The sequence below is a fragment of the Psammomys obesus genome, unplaced genomic scaffold (genome assembly GCF_907164565.1).
Source record: "Psammomys obesus unplaced genomic scaffold, mPsaObe1.curated_primary_1811, whole genome shotgun sequence".
NCBI classification, from domain to species: Eukaryota; Metazoa; Chordata; class Mammalia; order Rodentia; family Muridae; genus Psammomys; species Psammomys obesus.
Window position 1 is genome coordinate 853,551 of NW_026592325.1, and position 26,708 is coordinate 880,258.

Consider the following 26,708-nt stretch of genomic DNA (forward strand, 5'->3'; position numbering starts at 1 on the left):
TTTTTGCAGCAATTAAAGTATAAGGTCCTCGTGAAAACAAATGTCATGTGTTGTTCTTGGCGCTCCAGACATTATTTTTATCTCTCAACTTTGCAAACACTGACAATAGTTATATGTTGTTATGTAGTCATTCAACTTGCCTGTTGTATACTTTGCTCAATAGCCACGTGAGGAGGATGCACAGCTCCAGCTCTAGATGCCCTCTCAGGCTAATAATATGAGGATCTCCATGGATTTTAATAACCTAACACTTCTTAGTCTCAGAATGCCATTCAATCAATTAAAGTCATAATATTCTTATATGGTCTCATCTATAAACGTGAAAATGACATGGCTTCTACTTCCAGGAAGGATCCATCATACCTCACTATTGAATCCCTACAGCTTACAGGAGGGTGACATAAACTGGAATGCCTCAAATCATTTCATCTTTGAGAAAGTCCTAGTTTGTGTATAAGTACCCCAAACTTCCCTCTCCAAATGTAAAATAACCAATCATTCTAAGTTACCAAGGTCACAGAGACCAACATCCAGGAGCTCAACAGGCGAACACTGTCTTTATCAATAGATCGACTTGAAAAGAACGGAAAATAGACTCTTAACTCCTTCCCCAAGTTAAAATGTCACCCTTCTCAAAAGCAGTACTTCTCTTCCCCTTCCCCATACCCACTCATTCCCCACCTACAAGAGGACACATGGATAGTGGATATTGTGTGGTGGTCTGGAGGTGTTAAAGAGCCCCAGCAGTGAAACCGAATTCTGCACTGCAGGCTCATCGCCCTGCAGCCTCCCACCAACAAAGAGACACTTGGCTCTCTAAAAAAGTGTCAATGTGACCTATGTAACAACTCTTTTTCATTTCTGAACTGCCAATGGCAAGCAAATGAGAGAATCAATTACCTGGGCCTTGATCAAGAGGGGCTTCAATCGCTCCAATACTGCCTCCTCTACCTTGTCAGCTAACTCGGTAGCAGAGACACTGTTTAGAAGTAAAATTGAAAATTCAAGTAAGAAACTAGAGTGTCCTATTCTACATAATCATGCAGCTCCTCCAGGTAAAGGCAAAAAAAAAAGTAATGACAAGTCGACAGTGCCCCTCCAACTGCAGTGACTGCACGCATTCCCTGGGGTCTTGGAAAAGGTAGACACCAAAGAACCTCACGCCCTCTCTCCCCCACCTTCTCTCTGCTTACAGATCAGCATGTAGCTCTCAGCTACCTCTCCAGCGTCAAGCCTGCCTGCCACCATGTTCTCTGCCATGAGGATAATGGACTAAGCTTTTGAAACTGTAAGCAAGCCCCCAATTAAATGTTTTCTTTTATAAGAGTTGCATTGATCATGGTGTCTCTGCACAGCAATAGAACAGTGACTAAGACAAAACCAAAATATACAAGAAACACAAAATGCAACAAATTCACTCTGGGCATTTACTATAGAGAAATAAAAACACATCACACAATACATGGATGTTTATACAATCTTTCATTATAATAATGACCAAACTAAAGACAACTCAGATGTCCCTCAGTTGTTTATGAAGATTAATGAACCATGAGATCTGCCTCACCAACAGAAAGAATGAACGAATAATCAATATAGTGACCAGAATGACTCTTCAGAAAATTTTATTAGGAAAGAAAAAGTCAATTCAAGGGCAGGTGAGATGGCTCAGTAGCTAAAGGCATTTGCTGCCAAGGCTGATGACCAGAGTTTAATTCCCATAATTGAATGAGAGAACTGACTCCTGCAAGCTGGCCTCTGGATTAGTAGCTGCCATGCTTACTGAGGTAGCTGGGGGCAGCAGGGAAGTATGTATGACTACAAAAGGGCAACATGAAGGGTGGTGGTGGTGGGTATGTTCTGGACTATTTCAATGTCAGCTAGTTACATGTACCCTCAGTGTGTCAATATCTCTATCCAGGCTATATGTAGTCAACGGTTTGTTAAGACATTACACATGGTAGCTAAGAAATGAGTACCCAATATTTTTCTGTATTATTACAACTGTGTGAATTTACAATTATCTAACAATAAAAGGTTTAATATTAACAGATTTTCCACTAAAATAATTTCCAAGTAAGATTTCTATAACAAGGCTGATAACAGATATACAAAATTAGCAAATATAAGCAAAGAACAGACATTTTTAGATTTGAAATGTCTGGAAAAAAAATACTTGTTCCCTCCAACTAAGTTTTTTTTTTTTTTGTTTTTTTTTTTTTTTTTTTTTTTGAGACAAAGCCAAAAATGAGCTGGCCTTGTGGCAATCTTCCTGCTGTGGTCTTCCCAGTGCTGGGATTATAGGTAAACACTAGCACACCTAGCTCATCCTCTCTTAAGAACCTCGCAGAATGGCTCCTTTAAGGGGTGAAGAAGGTCCATTCTGCCATCAGTGAGATTGCTGTGGTGGTCTGAATGAGAATGGCTCCAACAAGCTCCCATGTTTGAATACCTGGTCCCATTTGGTGGAACTGTTTTATTTGCGAAGAATTAGGAGGTGTGGCCTTGTCAGAGGAGATGTGTCACCTGGGGAGCACTTTGAGGTTTCAAAGCCATTACCATTGTCCCTGTCTCTGTCTCTCTTTCTCTGCCTCCCATTTGTAGAACAAAATGTGAACTCTTAGCCATTCCTTCATGCTGCTATCATGTCTAATATTCTGAAACTTGTAAGCTTTCTTTGATAAGTTGTCTTAGTCATGGTGTTTTATTACAGCAAAAAAGTGATTAAGACTGGGTAATCAAAGAACACATCCACATTCACAAGGGGATACACAAAGTAGGCTTCCACAAGTGTGCCCCCTAAACATTCAGAGATCTGAAATCTTCCATAAGGGAGATGGGAATTCCAGATATGCACACTGATACCAGACTCAACAAAGCCATCTGGGCCAAGTATATTTAACTGTATGAAAAATGTTCTTATCCTATCTGCATGTTTTTGTCCAGAAAATGAAGATGGGAATCACCAAACAACAAGTTCTATACTTTAGTAATCTATGTTCTTGTTATCACATTCAAAACCCTACAGACAAAACAACAAAAACCACTAATAATCCAACAGCCCCCATCTCAGACATACAAAAACCCTACAGCCAATGTGGGTGAGAACTACCTGCAGTGTCAAATAAAGCTTTAAAATTGCAATTATTAAAAGCTAAATAAGGCTGTGCTTCATCAATATAAGACCACAAACCGGAAGGGGACAAAACAACATAGAAACCCATATGAGCAAACCTAGCATAAATCCTTGTTTTGTCTTCCCTGATGCTGAGGACATGCTTGACCCTCTGACCTATCTGCTAAGGGTCCTCACCTCATCCCGATAGGCTGCTCAGACAGAGCAGAGAAGGCAGAGTACCACCAGGCAGTCCACTTTCCAGACTAGGCTTCCAGAAGTTCAGTGGACCTAGTTTTCCTACAGCCCGAGGTGGTAAACCCTGTATCTTGCCTGCCCTGACTCACTTGTGCCCTGGCTCTACAAGTCCTGGGTGGGGCTCTTAAATACTCCAAGGAAAGCTTAAGGTCAGGTTATGATCCAGATTCTGCAACTTAATCTCCTGAGTCTTCATCTAATACCAGCAAAACTGCCCTTCCCATGGTCAGCTAATTTTGTACTCCAATTTCCAAAATTAAGGTTGTTGGCAGAAATGTATATAGCAGCAGGAGATTTGTGAACAAAGGTAATGAAGAGGTAAACTCAGGAGTCAGGGCAGTAGGTACCTCTAGGGGAAAGGAGGTATAGCTTCTACACTATATTACCTAGTATGGGAGGCAACGCACAGTGTGCATTTATAATATTTTGAACCATACATGTGAATTTAGTGTGTCTTTCTACATGTATGCAACATGTATTTAAAAAAAAAATCACACACAAAATAATATATGAGATGTAAAAAAACAAGCGGATAGGAGTCACAAGCAGTCAACCTTCTAATAGCTAGCTGGAAACAGACTCCCTCCAACAGCAGTGACCACAGCGTCACAGAGGTGTGCACATACATGCTGCCCACCTCTTGGAAACATCAGAAAACTCAGGAAGTATCAGTTATGTGTGCAGGAGGTATCCTTCAAATCCTAAGACTCTATGAAATCTTAACCATACTCACCTTGGTCTCTAATGAAAGAACCACAGCCCAGTAACTGGGACTGAATGCTGTCACAAATGACGACAAAATTACACAAATGTTTCAATCAGTGCTTTGTTCATTTGACTAAACAGTGAATGGCTATCAGAGATAGAAAAAATAATAATAAAACTAGTCAACTGTGGCAGTGACATCGCATCAGCACCATTACATCTGAAGCATATTTCTTTATTGCCTGTTAGGTGGCAGCACTCTTGGGTGATAAATGGGAAAAGCAACATCATTTGAAACTTTCAGACTGCATTCATGTGAACATGTGAAACGATAACATCCACACACTCATTATTCACACACACCACGAACTTCCACACACCCTTAGAAAGACTGGTACGCACCTAGCACAGTGCCTTGGGATGCAAAGCAGCAAACAAGAAGCAAACACAGAACTCCCCCCAGATCATACATGCCTTTGCAATTCTCCTTCACACTCAACACACAACCAGGAAACTGTGATGTGGTGCACACAGAAACATGTAAATGTTCATCCATTCCATTACTCACTTTTGGAATGACACGAGATCAAGAGTCCAGATAGGCTGTTCAAACTCTATTGATCAATTAAAATAGGAACACATACCCCATCACTCCTCAGGAGCAAACACATACCTTAATTTTTGAAGTGTATCCATTTCTTCAGCTTTTAGCTCATCCAACTCTTTGGTTCTTCTAGAAGTCTCAGCCTCAAGCCAATTGATCCTAGAGTGCAATAAGCCATGTCAATTCTCCTCAAAGCAGAGTCAGGAATCTCTTGGCAGGTTCTATCTCAGCTCTACCACAGGTCTCCTAGGTCGCTTCACAGTCTTAAGTAGGCATGAAGCCAGTAAGCACAAGTGTGACTGACATCAACAACCCGGACTCACTGTCCAAGGAGTCAGAACAAGTCAGCCTTTTTGTTTCCCTTAGAAACAAATACTTACCTCTGTTTTCGCATTCTTTCCATCTCTTTGGCTTCAAATTCTTCTAGTTCCTTCAATCTTTTGGAAGACTCAGCATCTGGCCAAGGAAGCCTAACATATAGTACAAGAATCAAGGTAACCATGCCTCAATGCCACAGGGTGTCATTACCATAGAAACAGAGGAAAAATGAGGCCCCTCCCCCTAACCCAGCACCAATCCTGACTCTATTAAAGGATTCAAAAAAGTAATGTATCTATTGTGTACCCAGGAAGCTCCCACAACATATTCCTATAAAAGGATATTTATGCATAAAAGTTCTTCAAGTTAATATATACACAAAAAGCTGCCAGCAAGAAAGCCAACCACTTCTGCTCTCAGGACATGTAACTTATTTAGAAAAGAAGCAGAGCCCAGTGTAGGTGTATAAAAGCCAAATAAAAACAAAAGGGAAAGTTAACTGTAAACAGCTTTATTGTACGTGCACGGTAAAGAGCTTTGACTCCTTCATTTGTGGATATTGGAATGTTCTGCAATGGCCCACTCATCTCTAAAGGGCTGAAGATGGAGCTGGGGCTTCACACACTGGAACCCGCAGGGGCTTCCTGCACACTGGAGCCTTGCTGTTCTCCTGAGCTCCCCCAGCCCTAATACCCACTTCCATTTCTGCTGTCCCATAATTGCCACAGTAATTTCAGCCAAACAAATGCAGAGCAAGCTGTTTTCACTGATATCTTCCTTTGGAACACTCTCATTATACTCCTCACATTTATTCCTGCCTGTGCAAATCCTGGTTTAACATCTACCTCCCTGCATGAAGCTTTATTCTCTGCAGCAAGAAGTAAACACTCCCTGTTCTAAACCTGCTCAGATCTTAGGGCGTATACCACACTCTTCTTTAAATCACAGCTAATTACTTGTATTTCCCACTGGCTGCAAATAAAGACTGGGATTATGGTCTTATTTGCTCTTTTTAAAAAAGTACATAGTGCACACAACTGTGCCGTGTTCAAATTGGCAAACGACATACATAGAAGTCTTTGAATGAATGAAATAAGAGAGAATAAAAGAGTGGTGGGCCTGTGGTAAGCTGGAGAGTGTAATAGGAAGTTCAACAATCTAATTTTAAACAATCTTCTTTAGGCACTAGAAAGGCAAGAAGGGCTTTCCTTCAGTCTGTATACACACCTGGCTGCTTCTTGTTCGGTAGCACCTCCCAACTGACTTTCTTCATGGGTGTCCTCTTGCTGTAGGGACTTTTCCTTTGCAGCATCTCCAGGACTGGACTTCACCTTTAGCCAAGCGGCACTACTCAGAATGGGAAAGAATGCCTTTTGTAGTCATTCATTCACCTCCTGTGACTCGCCCTAAGAGAACTACGTAATGCTGATCTACAGCTCAGTGCCTGGCAGCTACATGAAAAAAATGAATGTGAAGGGATCCTCCAGCTCTCATGCCCAATGTCAAAGGGAGAAGATCCCTTTGCCTCAAAGAAGCAGTCAGTATTTTAATTAACAAAAGACTGTCACAGAGTAAAGAATGTACTTCAACAAAATATGCTTTGAATATATCAGTCACTACTAATATCCCAGGTCACATTCCTCTATGTGTCTGTGTTAGGTCTCACACAGCACTGTGGTCCAGGCAGCCTTATGTGCCCCAGGTCTTCATATACCATACGTACTGTCTAGAGCAGTGGTTCTCAACCTTCCTAACGCTGAAACCCTTTAATACAGTTCCTCATGCTGTGGTGACCCCAACCATAAAATTATTTCATTGCTACTTCATAACTGTAATTTTGCTACTGTTATGAATCAGAATATAAATATCTGATATGTAGAGTAGCTGCTATGTGACCCTTGTGACACAGTCATTTGACCCCAAAGGGGTCATGACCCACAGATTGAGAACCCCTGGTCTAGAAAATAGTATATTGTACATTTGGTTAACAGTGCAAATTCCAACCAACTCAACTCACAACCCTGTATTGACTCATATAAAACAAAGAAATCAGAACACAGTCATGAAAGCAAAATAAAACAAAAAAACACCCCCCACCCCCCCAACACACACACACAGTCCGGTCAGAAGATCAAGCTTTTGGTCACATAAGCTTCTTTTGGCACTGCTCCTTCTCCTTCCCAAGGGTGATGTGTGAGAACTGCCACAGATTCATACCATACACACCTGAAAGGGGGGCTCCCTTCCAGACAGTCAGTCCCCTTCTCCTTGTTCTCACATTGCTGTTTGTGTCTCCTCCTTTGCACTGCTAGACCATCTTTCTAGTTCTTTCCACTGTGCCATCAAGGACTCCCAAACATTAGCAAAAACTCCCTTTTATCTTCAGCCATCCCACCCCCCTAGCCTGTTTCAAACTGGACCCTGCTCCCCGAGAACAGTACCTTCTCTCTAGCCCTGTGAGATAGCAGCTCCATACTGTCCTCACACTATAAGGGCGGGTAACAAGTAATGTCAGCATTACAATGTCTAGCTCCCAAACATAAGGAAAAGTCAGGGAACTATGGATGAGCTCAGAGTTCACAGCTAACTTGACTTAAAATGACAATTATTAAAAAAATATTTACTCATTCAGCCAAGATTAAGTGAATGCCTAGTATGTGTAGGCACTGGACATTAAGATAGAGATATAATGCCCAGCCTTGGGGAAGCACAGTCTGTTCGCAGAGCAGGCAACACAGTCTACGATTCTTCCTGCACTGACACATACCCACTGGGCACTGAGGTGTTCCGCCCAGACAGGTACAAAACGGAACCAATAGGCTTGAAGACAAAAACCTCTCATATCACTCACCCAAATAAGCATTTATTTAAATAAGCATTTATCTGTTCTAATGTGTGTCATCTGTGGAAGAAAATAAAGCTATGCAATCTCAAAGTCCTTGAACTTTTGCATACCATTTAGGAGAAGCTGGTGGGGATGTGGGGTTTGGAGGTATCCAGGGAGGCCTGTAGTCTTTCACAGGCTGTCGGTTTATTTTTAGTCTGGATGAAACTGTTGTCTGATGCAACCTGCTTTTGCTGTAGGGTTGGTTTGGTCGTTTTCTTTCAGATATGTGGAGTGCCTGCAAGAAGTAAACATGCATTGCAAAGCCAAACAAGTATCAAAGACACTCTAAGTTTCAACAGATGATTCATTGGAGCGTGAAGTGCCTCTTTGCTGTTCATGCATTCATTCTAAAAGCACTCTGAGGAAAATGTGAGAAGCATCTAAGTCACACTGAAGTAAACCTCGGTGAGGGTGGAGCTGGAATCCTTGACTTTTCTACATTTATATTTAAAATATTCATTATCTTTTCCTTAATTAAATTTCCCCTTTTAAAAGCCCATGTTTTTTTTACAGTTAAATTACAAAATATTCTTGACTAAAATATTTAAACTTTCTGAATCGTAGTCTACCCACAATGAAACACACACCAATTTCAAATACCATTGGGCATGAGGCTGAGAAGAGCATTCAAGTAGAATTCTTTCTTATAGGCTCAATCTTGACTTCCCAATGACACCATTACAAGTTTATTTGGAAAGAAGACTTGATCCCAATCCATGACCTGTTGGTTACTGCCTGTTTTGATTAGTGGTTTGTTGTCTTGACACAAACTAGAGTCCTCTATAAAGAAGAACTTCAAATGAGAAAGTACCTATATCAGACTGGCTTCTAGGCAAGTTTGTGGGACATTTTCTTGATTAATGAATGAAGTGAAAGAAGCCAGCTCACTGTGAGCAGTACCACTCCTAGGTAGGCAGTTCTAGGTTATATGACAAAGTAGGCTGGGCAATACACAAAAAGCAAGTCAGTAGGAAGCATTCCTCATGGTCTGTGCTTCAGTTCCTGTCTCCAGTTTCCTGCCTTGAACTCCTGCCCTGGCTTCCCTTCATGGCCAAAAAAAACCCATTCCTCCCCTGTTTGGTGTTTTTTCACAGCAATAATAAGCTGCCAAATTTCCTTTTCCAAGGTCATGTGATAATACCCAGGCTTGCTACCTAAGTCTCTGGACAGCACTACTGAGTGGCCGTCACTGCAGTAAGTGTACTCAGACCAGAGGTGCTCATCTAGCCAGTTTTCCATTGAAGGACCATAAGGAAGTTTTGTTGTTGTTGCTTAATTTGTAATTAATTAAATAGTCAAGTAATTAACTGTGTATGGGTATTTCGCCTGCATCTATATCTGTGTATCACTTGCATGCCTGGTGCCCATGGAGGCCAGAAGAATTAGAGTTACAGATGGTTGTGAGCCACCATGTAGGTGCTAGGAATCAAACCCTGGTCCTCTGGAAGAGCAGTCAGTGATAACCACTGAGCCATCTCTTCAGCCCCATATGGAAGTTTTAGATAGATACTTAAAATATAAAATAGCTTCAGCTTACAAGCTTTAAGCACCCAGATAGTTCCCAAAGCCATATTAAAAAGCACCCACCTACAGAGGCCGTTAAATATTCAGTGACAATTATGAATCAGTATTTATCTTTAGTAGAAACATAATCTTAAAAAAATTATGTGTACAGGTATTTTGCCTGCATATATGTCTGTTCACTACATGTATGCAGGAGCTTGTGGAGGTCAGAAGAGGACAATGAACGACACAGAACTGGAGTTACAGGGTGCCATGAGCCACCATGTGGGTGCTGCAAACCTAATCTGGATCTTCTAGAAGGACAGCAAGTATTCTTAAGACCACTGAGCCATATTCTGCCCCAAGAATAGCACCCCCCACTAATCACTCGGAACAGAATCTTAAATCCTCTCAATTCTTAACACTTTCAAATACTGAATTTCAAGACAAGCTTCCTAATTATGACCATGGTATTACAATAGTTAGGATCTTACTGAAGCAGGGAAGGACAGTATGTTCTATCCTATAACACCATTACAAACTGGCTTTTGTTAAAAGAAAAAGCAAACCTGGAATTAAGCTAAGTCAACTTAGATTGCTCTACATCAAGTCAACTTAGATTGCTCAGGGCATCCATCTGCCCCAAATGGATGGTCCTACCTCTTATTAGCTTGTATGACCTTGGACAAAGTCAGATGAATATAAATGCATTATAAGAAAGAAATTACTTCATACCTGCTGATGTCTGGCTGACTCCAAAGCATCTTTCTTCCTAAATGGCACATGCTCTGTCACGGTCTTCTTTCTCACTGCTTGTGTTTTTGCTTTCAAGGATGCTTCATCCTTGAAGCCAGTACCATGGCCCAATATAGAGGGGTCTTCTTCTGGAAGGATCTCTGTGTCTAACATATTAAGTTCACTCTCCAGCCTCTGAGTCACTGGAAACTCCACATCAGGCTGACACACATCTATACAGAGTTTTCAGAGGAGAAATTCTACTTAATCCACAGAGGAGGAATGAATGAATAGCACCTAAAAGCTACCCTCCAGTCTGGCTCTTTGAAAAGCATGGAACTCTGTTGCCACACACACTACCCCCATTACCTACACCACCACAGGTGTAATTACCAATGCCCAAGCACCATGGCTAATCCCATCAACATCAGGATCCACATTAACTGATTTTCCAGTTCTTGTTTGTGATCCTAATTCTGTATTATCTCTTGCTCCTACCCAGACTGGCCTCTCTAGATCTTTTGACTATAAGATACTACCTTCACCGGCCCCCTGCTGATCTTAGTCACATTTCCACTGGGTTGCCAAATTGTCTGTGTTAGCTAGATTTATGTCAATTTGACACAAACTAGAATCATCAGAAAGGAGGGAACCTCAATTAAAGACAATGCCTCCATAAGATCCAACTTAAGGACATTTTTTAAATTAGCGATTGAGGAGGAAGGACCAGCCCATTGAGGGTGGTAGTATTCCTAGGCTAATAGTCCTAGGTTCTAAAAGAAAGCAGGCTAAACAAGCCATGATGAGCAAGCCAGTAAGCAGCACTCCTCCATGGCCTCTGTATCTGCATCAGTTTTTGCCTCCAGGTTCCCAACCTGTGTTAGTTTCTGGCCTCACTGCTTTTGATATGGAACTGTGAACAAAATCCTTTCCTCCCCAAGTTGCTTTTGGTCATGGTGTTTCACCACAGCAATAGTAACTCTAAGACACTGTCTTTCTAAAATGGAAATACTGCAGCCAGAGATGGCTCAGTATTTGAAAGCACTTTATCCTCTTGCACAGGACCTGGGTTCAGTTCCCAGCACCGACACCGTGGCTCACAACCATCTATAATCTCAGTTCCAGGGCTTTTGATGCCTTCTTCTCAGCTCCATGGGTGCTGCATGCACAGGTGCACAAACATTGCATGCAACTAAATATTTTACTTTTGTAGATTTATTTATTTTAAGTGGATGGATGATTTTTTTCTTGCATATATATCTGTGCACCATATGTACGCCTGGTACCCTTGGATCTCCTGGAACTGGAATTATAGATAGATGTAAGCTACCATGTGAGTGCTGAGAACCAAACCCAGATCCTCTGGAAGATCAGCCAGTGCTTTTAACCACTGAGCCATCGCTCCATCCTCAGATTAAAAACTTTATTTTTTTCAAGTCAAAGTTTCTCTGTGCAGCCTTGGCTGTCCTGGAACTTAACTCTGTAGACCAGGCTGGCTTCAAACTCAGAGATCCACCACCCTCTACCTCCTGAATGGTGGGATTAAACACTTTTTAAAATGAAAACACTTAAAAAAATTTTTCTACTCAACATATTTGATATATAGTATGAACTGTATTCTGAACACATGTCATTCAATTGGCTATGAAAAAGAAAATAAATCTTTTTATAGGTAACTCAGGAGAATTGGAGAATAGAAAAACTCTTACTAATAAGACTATTTAGCCAAGATCTACACATAAGTGCAACATACAAAAGTCATAAAATAACTACTTAAGCCATATAATAGGAAAAAATATCCCATTAACATGGCCAACAAAAACTCCAAGGTGGGGACTAGTGTATGGTTAAGTGGTAGTGTAAGCATGCATGAGGACATAGATTTCAGTCCTAGAATCACAAACAACAACAAACATGCAAATACTGCTCCTCCCCCCAAAAAAAACCTCCAAGAAAATGAGGAGGAAATCTAATGAAAAACTCATAGGAATTTCACAGAAAACATTTCAAAGCTTTTATTTTATTTTTGCAGTCCTAGTTCTATATTCCTGGCCATTGAAAGGGCATGAATGAAAATCTGAATCAAGGTCTCTTGCTGCAGCAACGTGAGTGGGAGCACCTGGAATGCGAGCTCAGAATGAGACTCTAAGGGTTGCAAGAAAATGGCAGACACGCCCGACATAGGAGATATCGCCAACTTTGATAAGGCCAAGCTAAAGAAAACCAAGATGCAGGAGAATACTCTGCCGACCAAAGAGACCATTGAACAAGAAAAGAGGAGTGAGATTTCCTAAAAGCCTAGGAAGATTTCCCCTACCCAACTCCGATCTCCAAGACCTCCTCATGATGTGGAGAAAGAGCCACCTGCAAGATGGATGTGAGCCACAAGCTGCACTGTGAACCCAGGCACTCTGCGCCTATACCACCAGCCTTTGGGTCTCTGAAGCTGGACCTCCCCCCACTCACTAATCAGACTGCCAAATTTCACTGGTTTGCCCGGTATATTATAGAAAATTATTTGTATGATTGATGAAAATAAAACACACTTTGTGGCATGGAAGAAAAAAAAAGGAGAAAATATGAATCAAGTTTTTATTTACAAACAGACTGGACATTGTAAACATGTCAATTCTCCACCAAGTGACCTAAATTTCAAATGCATATCAAATTGAAATTTGTGTGTGTGTGTGTGTGTGTGTGTATCTAAACAGACTGCTCCAGCTGGGTGTGGTGGCACATGTTTTTACTCCCAGCACTCAGGAGGCAGAGGCAGGCAGAGCTCTGAGTCTGAGGCGAGTCTGGGCAATATAGAAAGTCCCAGGTCAGCCAGGGCTCAATAGTGAGTCTCTACAAACACACACAGACACACACACACACACACACACACACACACACACACACACAAACCTAAACAAATTGAGCCTAAAATTCTTATGAAGGGGCCAGACAGACTGCTCAGCGGTTAAGAGTACTGAACACCCAGGATAGGTTCCCGGCACCCACAAAGACAGTTCATGGCAAACTGTAACTTCAGTTCCAGGAAATCCAATGCCCTCTTCTGACATCTGAGGGCAACAGGCATGCATGCGGTACATATACGTGCATGCAGGCAAAACATTCACACATAAAATAATAAACCTAATTTTTGAATTTACATGAAGAGTAAAATTCTAAGAATTAGCCCCCAAAATTTGAATAACAACAACAACATGGGGATGAAGTGGAGGCAGGAGTCTTTCTTGACCAGAGATGAGAATCTTAGTAAGAGCAGCAATGGTCAGGCAGTGCACAGTGATGCAGGAACCAATGGCACAGGATGGGAGCCACAGACCAACAGATGCAAACTGAGGACTACTACTGTCCACACATCAAAAATCAAAGTGGAATCCACGCCCACACTAACAGCACTCAGCTCACAACAGCATAAAGTCCTAAAGGAAGAAAACTTCAGAGCTTTAAGAAGAAAAGATAGTATCATCACATCATCAAGACAGAAAAGACTCTTAAATATGATAATCAACTTATTAGGGTTTATTTACATTGAATTACAGTGTTTGATCAAAAAGTCACCAAAACAAATCAGCCAAATCTGGAAGGAGATCCCTGAAGTATATTTAACTAACATGGGATCAATACACAGATGAACTTTTACAAATCTATAAAGGAAATAAACAGTTCAACAGAAAAATGGGCAAAGTATAAAAACTACAATTTAGGCAGAAAACAAGTCATCAATAACTGCATGAAAAGATGATAAACATTAGTAACCAGGAAAATCAAGCCATAAGCTAGCATTCATAGCCATTGGAATGGGGAAATATGAAGTACGAACAATCATAAATGAAGAGGAAGGAAACTCAGAAAACACTAGTGCAGGAGTAAAATGTTTTAAATTGCACGGCAGATACACAGTACTTATTATTTTTGTCCTTTCTGTTTAGACAGAACCAAACACAACTGGCAAAAAAGAAAAAAGGAAAAAAATCAATGAAAGGATTCCCAATAATATCTGCTATACTCATAGACTGGTACCCACCCCAACTGTCATCAGAGAGGCTTCACCCATAAATTGATAGAAACCTGGGCAGAGCTCGGAGAATCCTGAGGAAGACAGGGAGGATGGATTGTAGGAGCCAGAGGGGTCAAAGACACCACAAGAAAATCACACTACAGAATCAATTAACTTGGGCTCATGGTGGCTCACAGAGACTGAACCAACAACCAGGGAGCCTGCATGAGCCTGACGTAGGCCCTCTGCATATATGTTACAGTTGTATAGCTTTATCTTCTTGGGAGACTCTTAACAGTGGGAGCAGGGGCTGTCTCTGACTCTTTCTCCTGCTTTTGGGACCCTTTTATTCACACTGGATTGCCTTGAGCAGCCCGAATACAAGGGGAAGTACCTAGTCTTATTACAACTTGATATGCTATGTTTGGTTGATATCCATGGGATGATATAAACCTTTTTCTGAAGGGAAATAGAGGAGGAGTAGATGAAGGTAGGAGATAGAGAGAAGGTTGAGAGAAAGGAATGGGAGGAAATGATCAAGGCGAATCTGTGGTCGAGATATAATAAAAAATAAGAATATTTAAGAATCAAAGGAAAGAAGGCTTTATTCAGATTCCTTAGCAGCAGCAGGCCAGGATCCAGATTCCCCAAAACCATTGCTTTCCTTACAAGTTCTCAAAGCACACAGCAAGGACTATAAACCAGATCGAAGAATGACTGACTCCTGGTGCTCAATCTGCAGTTTGGTAACTCCCAACACTACATCTACTGAAGCAGCACTAGCTGTTGGGTCCTGACACCTTTTCAGCTGTGAATGGCATTAATCAGCCCTCAAATGCAGTGCAAATTCACAGGGAGCTAAGTATGAGGCTTAGAGTAGCAGCCACAAGACCTAAAGCTCCTTACATTCTCACATAGTACACTACTGGTAATCAGTAGTCAGAAGCTTCTCAGAAATGTGATAGCCAACAATTACTTAAATCCAAGGAAGTTGATCCATTCAGGCTCAATCATAAATCCCAAATCACACAGAGACAGTTTCCCTCCCTTGGGGCTCCCCATGACATTTTGGGAAGTAATGGGTAGGGAATAGGAACTCCAGGAAATTGGAATGAAGAATTAGGAACAGGAAGAGTGCTGTCTAAAATAGAGAGAGAAAAATGTGGCCTTCTGAAAGATTGTAAGAAAACAAAACAAAACAAAACAACAACAACAACAACAAAAAACCCCTAAAGAGCAGCACACTGCTCTCCAGGAGCAAATGCATGAAACTTGCAAACCGGGGACCTATAGCCAAAGCTTCACTTCATGGTAATGGTGATAGAGCAGCTATTACCAAGCCTCCTGTTTGATACAACATGTATTTGTTTTAACAGAATTCACATCCATTTGAGCCCCATTACAGTACCTTCCCAGGGTAGGAAGACCAGGATTACTAATATTCTTCAGGTGAAAAAAAGAATTGAAGCATTTGCTCAAGGTCACAAGGAGAGTGAGCACAGGGCCTCCTACTCTGCCTCCATGCCCCATCCTCAAGGAAGAGTAGAACATGTGTTGTAGATTGTATACAACAAACATGGGTTAAGGCTTGAGTTATAATCAATCCTGCCTATGTGATGGAAGCTCCAGAGTAATCTCTTACATTATGGACTTCAGAGAGCTTTTGGGTTGCTATATAAATATAAGTTCCTGGAGGTGGTATGCCCCCTCCCACATTCCTGGCCTTAGGTATCTCCCATCTGGCTATTAACCTATTCACCTATATCCTTTGTTAAGAGGGCTGAATGTGAGTTCGTGAGCAATCCCACCAATCCCAGATTTAGTGTCAGGTTACAACCCAAGACCTGCAAATAGTTCTCATGTGGGGCTGTCTTCTGGAGCTGAGCTTTCCATCTGCGGGACCAGACCCTGGGCTGAACTATAGCACCCCCTTCCCACACACTCAATGAATTGCTGCTCCACTGAGGCTACAGTTGGACACTAAGCTGTACAGGGTCCACAGAAGAGCAAATGCACCAACAGAGAGACACTTTTAAGTTTCTGATCACTTTTTTTTGAAGAAAAGTGGCATAAGAAAATGTTGACATATTAAACTACAATGAGGGAAAAACCCCAAACTTTGACAAATGAAAATCACAAAATAAGGTCAAAGGAAATTCAACATGTCATTACTCTCAGTTAATCTAAGGTTAAATACAGAGCTCTACAACAAGGTTCAAAAAACCAACACTTGCCAGGAGGAGTTGTGACACAGCCTTTAATCCCAGCACTCAGGAGGCAGGGCAGGCAGAGCTCTATCAGCTCAAGACTAGCCTCGCCCATACAGTGAGACGCCATCTAAGGGGACAAAATTAACTTCTGTGCTGGAGATCACTCAGAAGTTAAGAACATGTGCCCATCTCCACACCCATGCCAGGGCACTCACAACTGCCTGTAACTCCAGTTCCAGGGGATCCACTGCCCACTTCTGCTCTCTATGGGCACTGCACACATATAATTAAAAACAAAAATATTTTTTAAAATTAAATACATACAGGAGTAAGAAGGGTAAGAAGGAGGAGGATAAGGGCATTTCCGAGCTGCAGTCACTCTAGTCTCAGTGCAGACAGTTTATAATGTTTGTGGAGTTCTCTTTTCTGGTATTAGCTCAGCAGTGAGCTGACACTTTGTACACTTCTCTATGTTCTACTTCAATTTAAAAAGTGAGGATTAGTGCTAGAAAGATATATCAGATAATAGGAAGGACTTACTATGCTTCGACAACCTGAATTCAATCCTTGGAACCCGTGGTGCATGGATTCCAACTGATCCTCTCTAGTTATAATTATAAATAAAATAAGACTTTTTTTTTTTTTGAAAGGAAAATTAGTTTACTGGTTTGACCTATAAATGTTTATAGATTATTTCATCTATCTGGAAAATGGAAAAAAAAAAAAAAAAACAAGTGACAAAACCCTTTATTCCATCAAATCCAAAACATCAGTTTATAACATACATCATATTCTATCATTAGGAATTTTAAAAGTTGAAAAACTATAAATGTTACAATTTAGTTACCAGACACATCCCTCAGCAGGATATTGTGGCTCATACCTGTAAACCTAGCACCCAGAAGTCTAAGACATGAGTTTTGCAAAGCTCCAGGTCAGCCTCAGTCATAGGCTGGCCTGAGTTACCAAGCAACATAGGCAAGATGGCTCTACTTAGGGCATGGGGGTATACCTGGCTGTGTAGCTCAGTGTTGCTGCATTTGCCTGCATGTGAAAAGGCTAGATCTCTAGCACTAAAAAAGAAAAGCTCTCTGGTTTCAGAAATCTTCAACTATGCACATCCAACAAAAAAGTGTCATAATAAAAGACTTCAATGTACAAACCCAACAGCTTCCTTTTAAGTTGCAACAGCCAATTGCCACGGACTGGCCCAGTCGGCAACATAGCTATCACTTTCTCATGAGCTAACAAGAGTACCAGCAGCATGCCTACACTTAACAAGCTCATTCTATGTTTTTCCAAAGATAAGTGACTAAGTAGGAGAAAATATTTATAATACATACAAACCAAAAAATGATTAAGAGCTACACTATCCACAGAAATTTTATATTCATAAGTAAAAGACATGGAACCTAACAAGGAGAGGGATAAAGAATACAAAAGAGAAAATCTGCACAGAAGACATATGTACAGGGGTAAGGAAGGCACGAACAGCCCTCAAGTGAACATAACTGCAATAAACAACAGTAAGATACCATTTCCCACTGAGGTATAAAATACTGTTCATCAAAACATAATCATATACTTTTAAGGGGTAAATTGGCAGCATCTGCTCAAAGGTGCATACCTTACAACTCAACAATCCCACTTCTAGGATGAGGGTCTAGAAATGCACAAACATCAAATGCACATGACTAGAACAATACAGTCAAGTTAGCACTATGAGTAATGGGGATCTGACTTACTCGCTGTCTTCTGGAGAAGCATATTCCAGCCTCCAGTCCTAGAACAATGCTGGCTGCTACTTCCTGATCCTAGGGACAAGGTAGCTCCTGGACAGGGTCATAAACCATGACTTCCTGGTGTGGTGCAGTAACTACTGTAGCTGTTTCACAGAGTAAAATATCACACAGCAACATTTTGGGACACATACCCTCAAGAAGCCGCTTTGCCACAGAAGGCCGACTGGCTTCCTGCAGAAACGTCTTCTTTGGGACCAAGGGTCCCCTCTCACTCTTGGGCAGTACAGTTGGCTTCTCTGAGACCTTTTGGCTACCATTAGAAAATCTGCTCCGAATTTCCATGGAACACTTCTTGACCTTTTTAGGTGACAGTTTCTTTTCCAGGAGAGACTCCAAAGCCTGTCACGAAATGGTCATTATTCTCTTAGTTTATTCCACTAGAATATGACTTTAGTCACAACAATGAACAGAACACTTTCCAAAGAGATATGTCATTAAATGGCTATTTCTAGTGACTAACAAGATGTTTCATTTAATTTAAAATTGGTATTATTTACAACATGTGACAATCTCCACAAGTTCTCCTACTGGTTAAGTTTGTTAAAATCAACAGTAAAGATATTACAAGTATGACCATTTCTAAGTGTTTTATGTGAGTAAATACATTATACTAAACATACATTTTCATAAGCTAATGGAACTTAGTGGGTCCACTAATAGGAGGAGGTCCTCATTCTCTAAGTCACACCCACTCACTCATTACCAGGTATTACCATTCTGTACAAATGAAAGACAACTGAGTTGTCAGGGAGGCTGAGTTCACAGGAACATATGGAAACAAGATAGTAGGTCAGGAAAGGATGATCAATAAGAATTTAATTTCCTACATTACTGAATCCTTTCAAAACTAGGGGAGATCTACATTACGCTAAAGATGCAGTCAAAGGTGCTCTTGCTCAGAGTATGGGGCAATCTCTTGAGAGCCTTCCTAGGATTTGGAAGATAGACCCCCTAAATGAAACTATTTTGACCAGTAAATGTTTCTTACAAGTAAGTTAAGAGAGAATGAATGACACGATGTGATATGCTGTCAAAAGTTCTGAGATCTGCACTTGACACTCAACTCCTGATCGTGAGCTCTGTCTACAGGGATGTAACCAAAGTTAATAACATTTGTCTAGACATTTGCTAGACAACAGGACTGCAAAAGCAAAACAGGCTTTTGCAAAAGCAAAACAGGCTAGTTACGGATAGGCAAACATGTTTTTCCGTTGGGAAATCTCCCTACTATGCCATTCTTCCTCAAGGGCCAACAGTTTACTAATACAGGATTATCTTTTCCTACTTATGGAGGAAAATATAGGACAGAAGTAACACTGGCATAGGTGACTAATTGGTTACAGCTCTCAAAAGATCTCTCAGACCTTTGCTTTAAAGACAGCAACAATATAAATTAGTAGTAACAAATGTATGTGCAAGTCAGGGTACTGAAGCAAGGATAAAATTGTGTTGCAGGACTCCACAAACTTATGAACCTATAAAGCCAGGGCTCATTGTTAATGCTGTCTCTGTTTCCAATGAGAACTAAGACCATTGTCCATTCACTTTAGAACATGCTACTTGTGGAATGCCAGATGTTTCCAGTCATCCCAAGATCTGAGGTTCTTGCTTTCATGTATCCCAAGTGTTTCTTTTCTAGAACTTACCTAGATCAAATACTGATAATTAAACACTAATCTGAGAATTCCTTGCCATTTTCCTTCTTTTTATTTCCCCTCTTTTTATTCACTTATGACTGTGTGTATAGATGATACGTGGGCATGTGTGCCACAGTATATGTTACTTGACATCCCATATGGTTCACACTCAAAGAAAAGAAATGCAATAAAGATCACAGTGTAAAAAGCAATAAAAATGCAAACTTATAATATTCTCTGACAAGCACAAAGTTAATAGGCGGCAGCTCTGTCTTGTATTCTCACTGACTAGAACAAGAGAGGCAGTTATTTCCCCGCCTGGAAACAGCACCTTAACAAAAGCTGGAGTCCACTTCATACCTCTATTTGCTGCAAGATGTCTATGACCACATCTGGCACGGAAGGATCAGCATCCACCTTGGCAGAACACAGTGAAAGCTGACGAATAAGGCTGCCCAGTTCCTTCCACCGAGCAGGAACCGGCTGCTCCCCTCGGCCAGTACACTGAGTGACAAACACCTGTAAGGCCCGGATGGCTCCTCGATGAACAGCTGCCAGCCTAGACACTGCCCGTGACTGCAGTGAGATGGTGAGATGGGAGAACTTCAGGTTCTGACTTCCTAACTTCACAGCACCCTTTAAGAATATCTGGAGCCTATCTACTATATAGAGTGCTCCCTGCTGTAAAACCTTTTTTGCAGAGAAGAGAATTATAAAACTACGAAGTTTTCTAAAAACAGGTTCTTCTCTTTACTGTTGTCTGTATACCAGAAACAGCCATACAGTGGCCTTTCTGTATGGTAGAAGTGACAACAGAGCAATCTGCTTTAGATCCTTTTCCTTGGAAGGCAAGCCCACATTACTAACATTTAGAGCTCAGTCCCCAACATAAACCCTGACAACACACTGTAAAATGCACTCTATTAATACCATTCATCAGAATTATAACATACCTTCTTAGTATGTTTAATTTTTTGTGGACTTAATTTATCCAATTCTTCCTGGATCTCTTTTACCTGTTTTATGAAAAGGGGGAAATGAAATTTTCATGCCTGTCCATTGATCTTATAGAAAAAAACAGACCCTGTTTTTTCCAAACATAACCCTTATTAATTCAAGTCACTTAAAAGCGGAATAAGGCTTCTCATTCATCCCCCTAGCCCCAACACATTGACTGCTTTCCAGTTTACAATGCTTAATAGAGATATCCCCAGGTACGAAGAACTGAACATGAATGACAGAAGGGCAAGCTCACTAAGTCCTAAGAGCCACACTAAAGAGTTTCGCTTTCTACTTGGTGTACTGGCACATATCTTTGAACACCAGGAAGGCAGAAACAGTGGTTATCTAAGTTCTAGGCCAGCCAGGGCTACACAGTAGGACCCTTCCACACCACACTCATACACACGAGAGAAAGAGAGGGAGATGGAGAGAGAGAGAGTTACTAAGCACCACTAAAGTCTTTAAGTAAAAATCGAACATGGTAGACTCCTGTTTTCTGAGAAATCTCAGCTGGAAATACATGTAGCTTGTGATGTAGCACATGCCTAAAGCAATCTCTGGCTGGTATAGAACAAAAATGAGCACAGCATTCAAAAAGAATGAAGAAAATCTAACCATGGCTTTTGCTTTTAAACAAACAAAGTATAGCTTTTGGTTCAAGCAATAAAAACCAACATGTAACTTCAACGACCAGAACAGATTTAAAGGTTTATTAACAAAGAATTAAAAGTTAAAACAAACTTTTTAAAAAATCCATTACATATACACATACACAAAAATCCAATGCAAATGCTTGTTTACCAACCATTAAATGTTTCTTGAAAGACAATAGTCTTCATTCTCTACCATGAAATAAAGAATCCATGTTAAACCTAAGGCAAATGGGAAAGTCCCTTCAAGACCAAGTTCATATGTACAAGCACTTTTTCAGAAGGAAAAATGTCTTTTAACAGATTCAACAGTCTATGTCCCCAAAGGCAAAAACAACAGTTTATGTTGGTAATATGCACATCTCTCTCTCTCTCTCTCTCTCTCACACACACACACACACACACACACACAATCTTTCTGTCAAAGAATCTGAATTACTAGTACATTAGTTTAGGAAATTAAGCCTGAAAATTCCCTAGCATTTATGTAGGGCCCTTTATACACATCTTTCTGTGCAGAAGGAATATTGCAATTCCCTAAGAAATCATCAAATAGGCCACTTGCTCCACCTCCCCTGGCTTTTCCACACCTGTTGCTGAAGAACGTAGAGCATACGGGCACAGCGCACAGCTTGCTCCTGTCTCCTGACTCGCATTCGATGCTCTTCATCTGGATCCAAAGCTTCTTCCAGTCTATCTGAAAGCATTCCCCACATTAGGTTGAAAACCACATATAGAAGCATTAAAGTACTTAATGGAGTAATAGCTAAAGATCTCAGGTCTTACTATGGAAACAAAGAGGTTGGCCCAGCAGATATAACTTCCAACAGCCAAGGTTAATATTGAGTGAGTGACCTGTGTACAGACTCAGGGATAGAAGAGACAGGAAGATGCTAGCAAGCTCTCCTGTGCACCAGAAGTCAGTCACCAAAACAAATTCCACTTGGACAGTGACTTCACTGTCTCAAAATTCTTTTATACTGAGCTAAAATCCACAATGCAAAATCTTTACTGGACTATTTTCATGTTAAGTGAGATTATTTCTTATCCTGAATCCAAATGAGAAATTCTTTCTCTAGCACATTAAGACAGAAGTGCTAAAATCGTCTGAATGTCTAAGTTTTCACCTGTGTCAAGAAGCACGCTCTTGTACACACTGGCTCTCTGTATTTTTTTAAGGATCAGCTCAGACCATTTCTGGAAGACTGCCCTATCCATTTCTTCTAGACTATTGTTTCCAAATATATTTATATAGATTCTTTTACAAAACTCTTAACAAGTTTGAGAAAAGCAATACTTTGCTTGTGTAAATATATTCTGAATTTGATTTCTTCATTAATTGTTACACATGAAAGAGGCAAGCTGAAGTGCAGCTTGGCAGTATAGCACTTGTCAAGTATGTGTGGTTAAATCCCAACACCAGACCAAAACAAACAAACAAACAAACAAATAAAAAGTCAAATAAGAACAAAAGGCAATCAGGCTGCTAAGAAAGGCAAAACTTTGAAGCCAGAAGTTGCACATACAGGTAGAAGTCAAATGGGAGCCTCTAGGCCAAATTATTGCTGCCTCTCTTTGGGTTACATATCAGGGAGAAATATTCAAGTTCACATACCTGTAAGAACAGGAACTGGCTTAGGCAGTTTTTAACTCTTCACTATGAAGGTGATTCTAATAATTACTGGTGACCCACTGAAATACTCCAGTAAACAAAGTAAGCCAGGTCAGCCTCCCCTGAGAGCTTCAGTTCTAAAGGTTTCAGGCCAGATCACCAGAGCACACCTGAAAATTTTGTTCCAGGGAGTCTGGGCTTCTACCTAAACCATCTGGCTGGGTCATGCCACAGACTGACATGAGGGATATCATGAGAAACAAACCACAATGCTTCTGGGGTGTTCTGTGAAGATGTTCTGAACCACCCATGATGCTCAAGTATTATACAACAGACTCTTTAGGAGACTTTCTGGCTATATGTGTGTGTGTGTGTGTGTGTGTGTGTGTGTGTGTGTGTGTGTGTTTGTGTGTGTAGAAGTTGTTTTCTTCAGGAACCTATATTTTCTGTTTTAGATGTTGCTAATCTGCAACTGTTGGTAGTTTCTTTGTAGCAGGTAGATGAATCTGTACCCATCCGTACTGCATCTCTTTTTCAGTCCTCCTGTCTCCTGTCCAGCCACATCCTCAGTGTGTAGTTTTACCTTGTGTCAACAAACAGGTACATTAGAAGGCACTTACATTTTTTTCTCTAACATGTATATATGTATATGTTCATATTTTAATTAAACTTTAAATGCAAAACATAATTTTAGACTATGTACTATCCTAGCCAAATAGCTCCTTTTGCTACACAACTCTTTATGCCTCATTGTCTAAGAGCTGGGCTTGACGTCCTACTTGTTGGCTATGGTAACCCTACTCTCTATTCCCAAATCTATTACTTCCCAAGGAAATGCTAGGACCCTGAGATTACAAATTACTATAAAAATGGTATCTGATGATTATATTTCTTCTCTTCTACCCTGTGGTCAGATACGAAGCAGGTTTACCTACAATACACATATACTATAATCTTTTAAAGCAAATTAAAAATAATTTTCCAAGAAGCCCTTCTGTATTGACAAGACAAATATCAAAGGATGCTTAGGATGCAGGAGTTAGATGTAAGGTCAGGCAACCCACACACAAGGGAGTGAGAAGAGATAACTCATCAAAGAAAAAAAGACCTAGGTCAGACTCCAAGCTAAACTCTCTTGTATTGGTTGCTAAGCTCTAATGAACCAACCACCTCACTGAAGGTAGCAGAACTGAGTGATATACGTGTGTGTTGGGAAAGGGTGTCCCAAATGAATGCAACTGACTTATACCACACCATGGCATCTCATCAAATGAAGAACCGAGTTTTTCTCACCTCTTTTAGTTACAGCTTCTATTTTATGGATACAACTGCTCAATTCCTTTCGGAGTCGCTGAACTTCCAGCAGGCCTTTCTGTTCCCACAGGTTTTTGTGTTCCTCTACTCTTGGCTGTGGCTGAAGCCCTGGATCATGGGTAGGTGGTGAATTTGGCACAGTAAGATCTGATTGTCCCGGGTGAGATGTATACACATAGACCTTGGCACCTGAGCTGGAAATGTCTACTCTGGATGGCTGGCGACTGCAGTGGCGGACATCCTGATTCTTTGAGTCCTTCCTTTCCTCCTTGGTGTTGTGAGCACTATGGGGCTGACTTTTGAGATGATCTTTCATGTGTTCTTCAAACTGTCTTCTTTTCACATCTCTTTTGGCAAGGTGGACAGCATAGCTAAGCTTCTCTTCTGATATGACAGAAAATGAGACAGAACTGCTTAAGTCATTTCCAGCTTTAAAATCCAAGTCTTTACAATGATACAATTCATTGTCTGAGTGTTTCAATTTTTCAATTTTAATCGCATGGGGAGAAAAGTATCGGACTGCCAAGTTGCTGGGATGTGTAGGCACATTCCTATTAAATTGCAGCTGGTTCTGTAAGAAATAAACAAAAGCTCACATAAAAAAAAAAAAACAACATATTACATAGCTGATACATACACACACACATTCCAGTGCCTAATATTTCACCTAAAAGTATTTGCATGAAAAGGTATTTTTCTGGTGTGCCCATAACATACATCACATACGAGGTTCTGTACTTAATCACCTACTCCTGCAGTAACAGCTTTCCACCTGATAACAGAATACTGTTATAGCTTATAAAGGTTACTTATAAAGCTTCATGCAGCAACCAGTAATTTCTCCAACTCCCAATTACAGAAATGCCTTGTTTCTAGCAGGACACAAAGATCCTACATTAGAGCTTTCCTTAAAACAGCCCCACAGGCACAAATCACACAGCAGACCTAAGCCACTGGATGCTATCCCAGGTCTTCCTGAGAATTTAATCTGGTCATTAGAAATACCTTTTACCCTGTACCCACATAAGCACTTTGTTCTAAACAACCCAGTTCCTCAGGCTTCCAAGCCTTAAGTTCTTACTAGATTACATCACAACAGATAGCCTTATAATGCTCTGCATTTAAACATAAACATGCTTCCACATTCCTGATGGTTTTTAAGAACTGCTTTCAAGGTTGCATTTTCTAATCTTCGAAACCCAGCCTTTCAGGCTAAGCTACCATTGTATTGAACAGTTAGATTGTTCTAGTTTTTCCACTAATGGGTACAGGCGTATAGTTAGGATTTTTAGTTTGTTTTTCTGCTTTTACATTATTTTCTTTGGTTAAGTAATATGCTCTAGGATTATCAGATCAAGAGACATAAATATACATATATATATATATATATATATATATATATTTTTTTTTTTTTTTTTTTTTTTTTTTTACTTTAAAACTTAAAAGAGCCTACCTACTAAAGGAAAGTAAGGGAGTCTATGTCACTGAGTTCAGTGGCCCCATTTCAGGATACCTTCATTGGGAGATCATCCCAACACTCACAATAAATGCACTCAAATAATCACATGTATATGATAAAAGTTTAGGAACTTTTGTGGGAAAGGTAGATCATAGAGGAGTAGGGAAAATTTTTCTAAGGAAAAAAAAAAAAAAACCACCTGAAAGGCTCACAGATTAAAAAAAAACAGCACTTGAAATTTGTAACCTATCTGGGGAAAGCCTTTCCTCTAAAGACAATTCAATAACCCAAGAATTTGACCTATAGCCTGGGGGAGGGGTTAAAATGATGAACTCCTCTTTAACATGAACACAAGAAAAGTTTCTTTAAGCTATGATTCAAAATTCATGCTTTATAAAAGGATTTCTGACATGATGGAAAGTAAAATGATACGTGAGTGATAAATATGACTACATTAGAAGAAATTTCTTACCTGGGCAGTGGTGATACACTATTTAATCCTAGCACTAGAGGCAGAGGTAGGCGGACCTCTGAGTTCAAGGCCAGCCTGGTCAACAGAACAAGTTCCAGGACAGCCAGGGCTATATAGAGAGACCCTGTCTAAAAAAAATAAAATGACCTGGAAACAACCCAGATGTCCGTCAACGGAGGAATGGGTACAGAAATTGTGGTATTTTTACACAATGGAATACTACTCAGCAATCAAAAAGGAGGAAATCATGAAATTTGCAGGCAAATGGTGGGATCTAGAAAAGATCATCCTGAGTGAAATATCCCAGAAGGAGAAAGACAAACACGGTATATACTCACTTATATAGACCTATAAGATATGATAAACATAATGAAATCTGTACACCTAAAAAAGATAATCAAGAGAGCGGACATGGG

At 40.5% G+C, this 26,708-nt stretch overlaps 2 protein-coding genes across 5 annotated transcripts in view; one reads left to right on the plus strand and one right to left on the minus strand.

The window, feature by feature from the left end:
• Nucleotides 1-26,708, minus strand: part of Kiaa0753 (KIAA0753 ortholog) — a 51,889-nt gene that overhangs the window by 16,360 nt on the left and 8,821 nt on the right. For 3 of the 4 annotated variants that reach the window (XM_055613111.1, XM_055613110.1, XM_055613109.1), the window contains exons 3-13: nucleotides 24,341-24,932; nucleotides 22,026-22,132; nucleotides 20,737-20,799; nucleotides 20,144-20,359; nucleotides 18,278-18,485; nucleotides 10,126-10,358; nucleotides 7,956-8,122; nucleotides 6,228-6,347; nucleotides 5,063-5,152; nucleotides 4,752-4,841; nucleotides 901-979 (exon numbers count right to left, since the gene is read on the minus strand). In XM_055613111.1, the coding sequence (XP_055469086.1) occupies nucleotides 901-979; nucleotides 4,752-4,841; nucleotides 5,063-5,152; nucleotides 6,228-6,347; nucleotides 7,956-8,122; nucleotides 10,126-10,358; nucleotides 18,278-18,485; nucleotides 20,144-20,359; nucleotides 20,737-20,799; nucleotides 22,026-22,132; nucleotides 24,341-24,932 (1,965 nt within the window). Of the gene's footprint in view, nucleotides 1-900; nucleotides 980-4,751; nucleotides 4,842-5,062; nucleotides 5,153-6,227; nucleotides 6,348-7,955; nucleotides 8,123-10,125; nucleotides 10,359-18,277; nucleotides 18,486-20,143; nucleotides 20,360-20,736; nucleotides 20,800-22,025; nucleotides 22,133-24,340; nucleotides 24,933-26,708 lie in introns of those variants that run through there. The other variant, XM_055613112.1, reaches the window with a different exon arrangement.
• LOC129681215 (thymosin beta-10-like) lies at nucleotides 12,288-12,419 on the plus strand. The gene has a single exon (XM_055613117.1). The coding sequence runs from the start codon at nucleotides 12,288-12,290 to the stop codon at nucleotides 12,417-12,419; it is 132 nt and encodes a 43-aa protein (XP_055469092.1).

Coding starts and splice junctions, on each gene's coding strand:
- LOC129681215 (XM_055613117.1), top strand. CDS start 12,288: ATGGCAGACACGCCCGACATAGGAGATATCGCCAACTTTGATAAGGCC.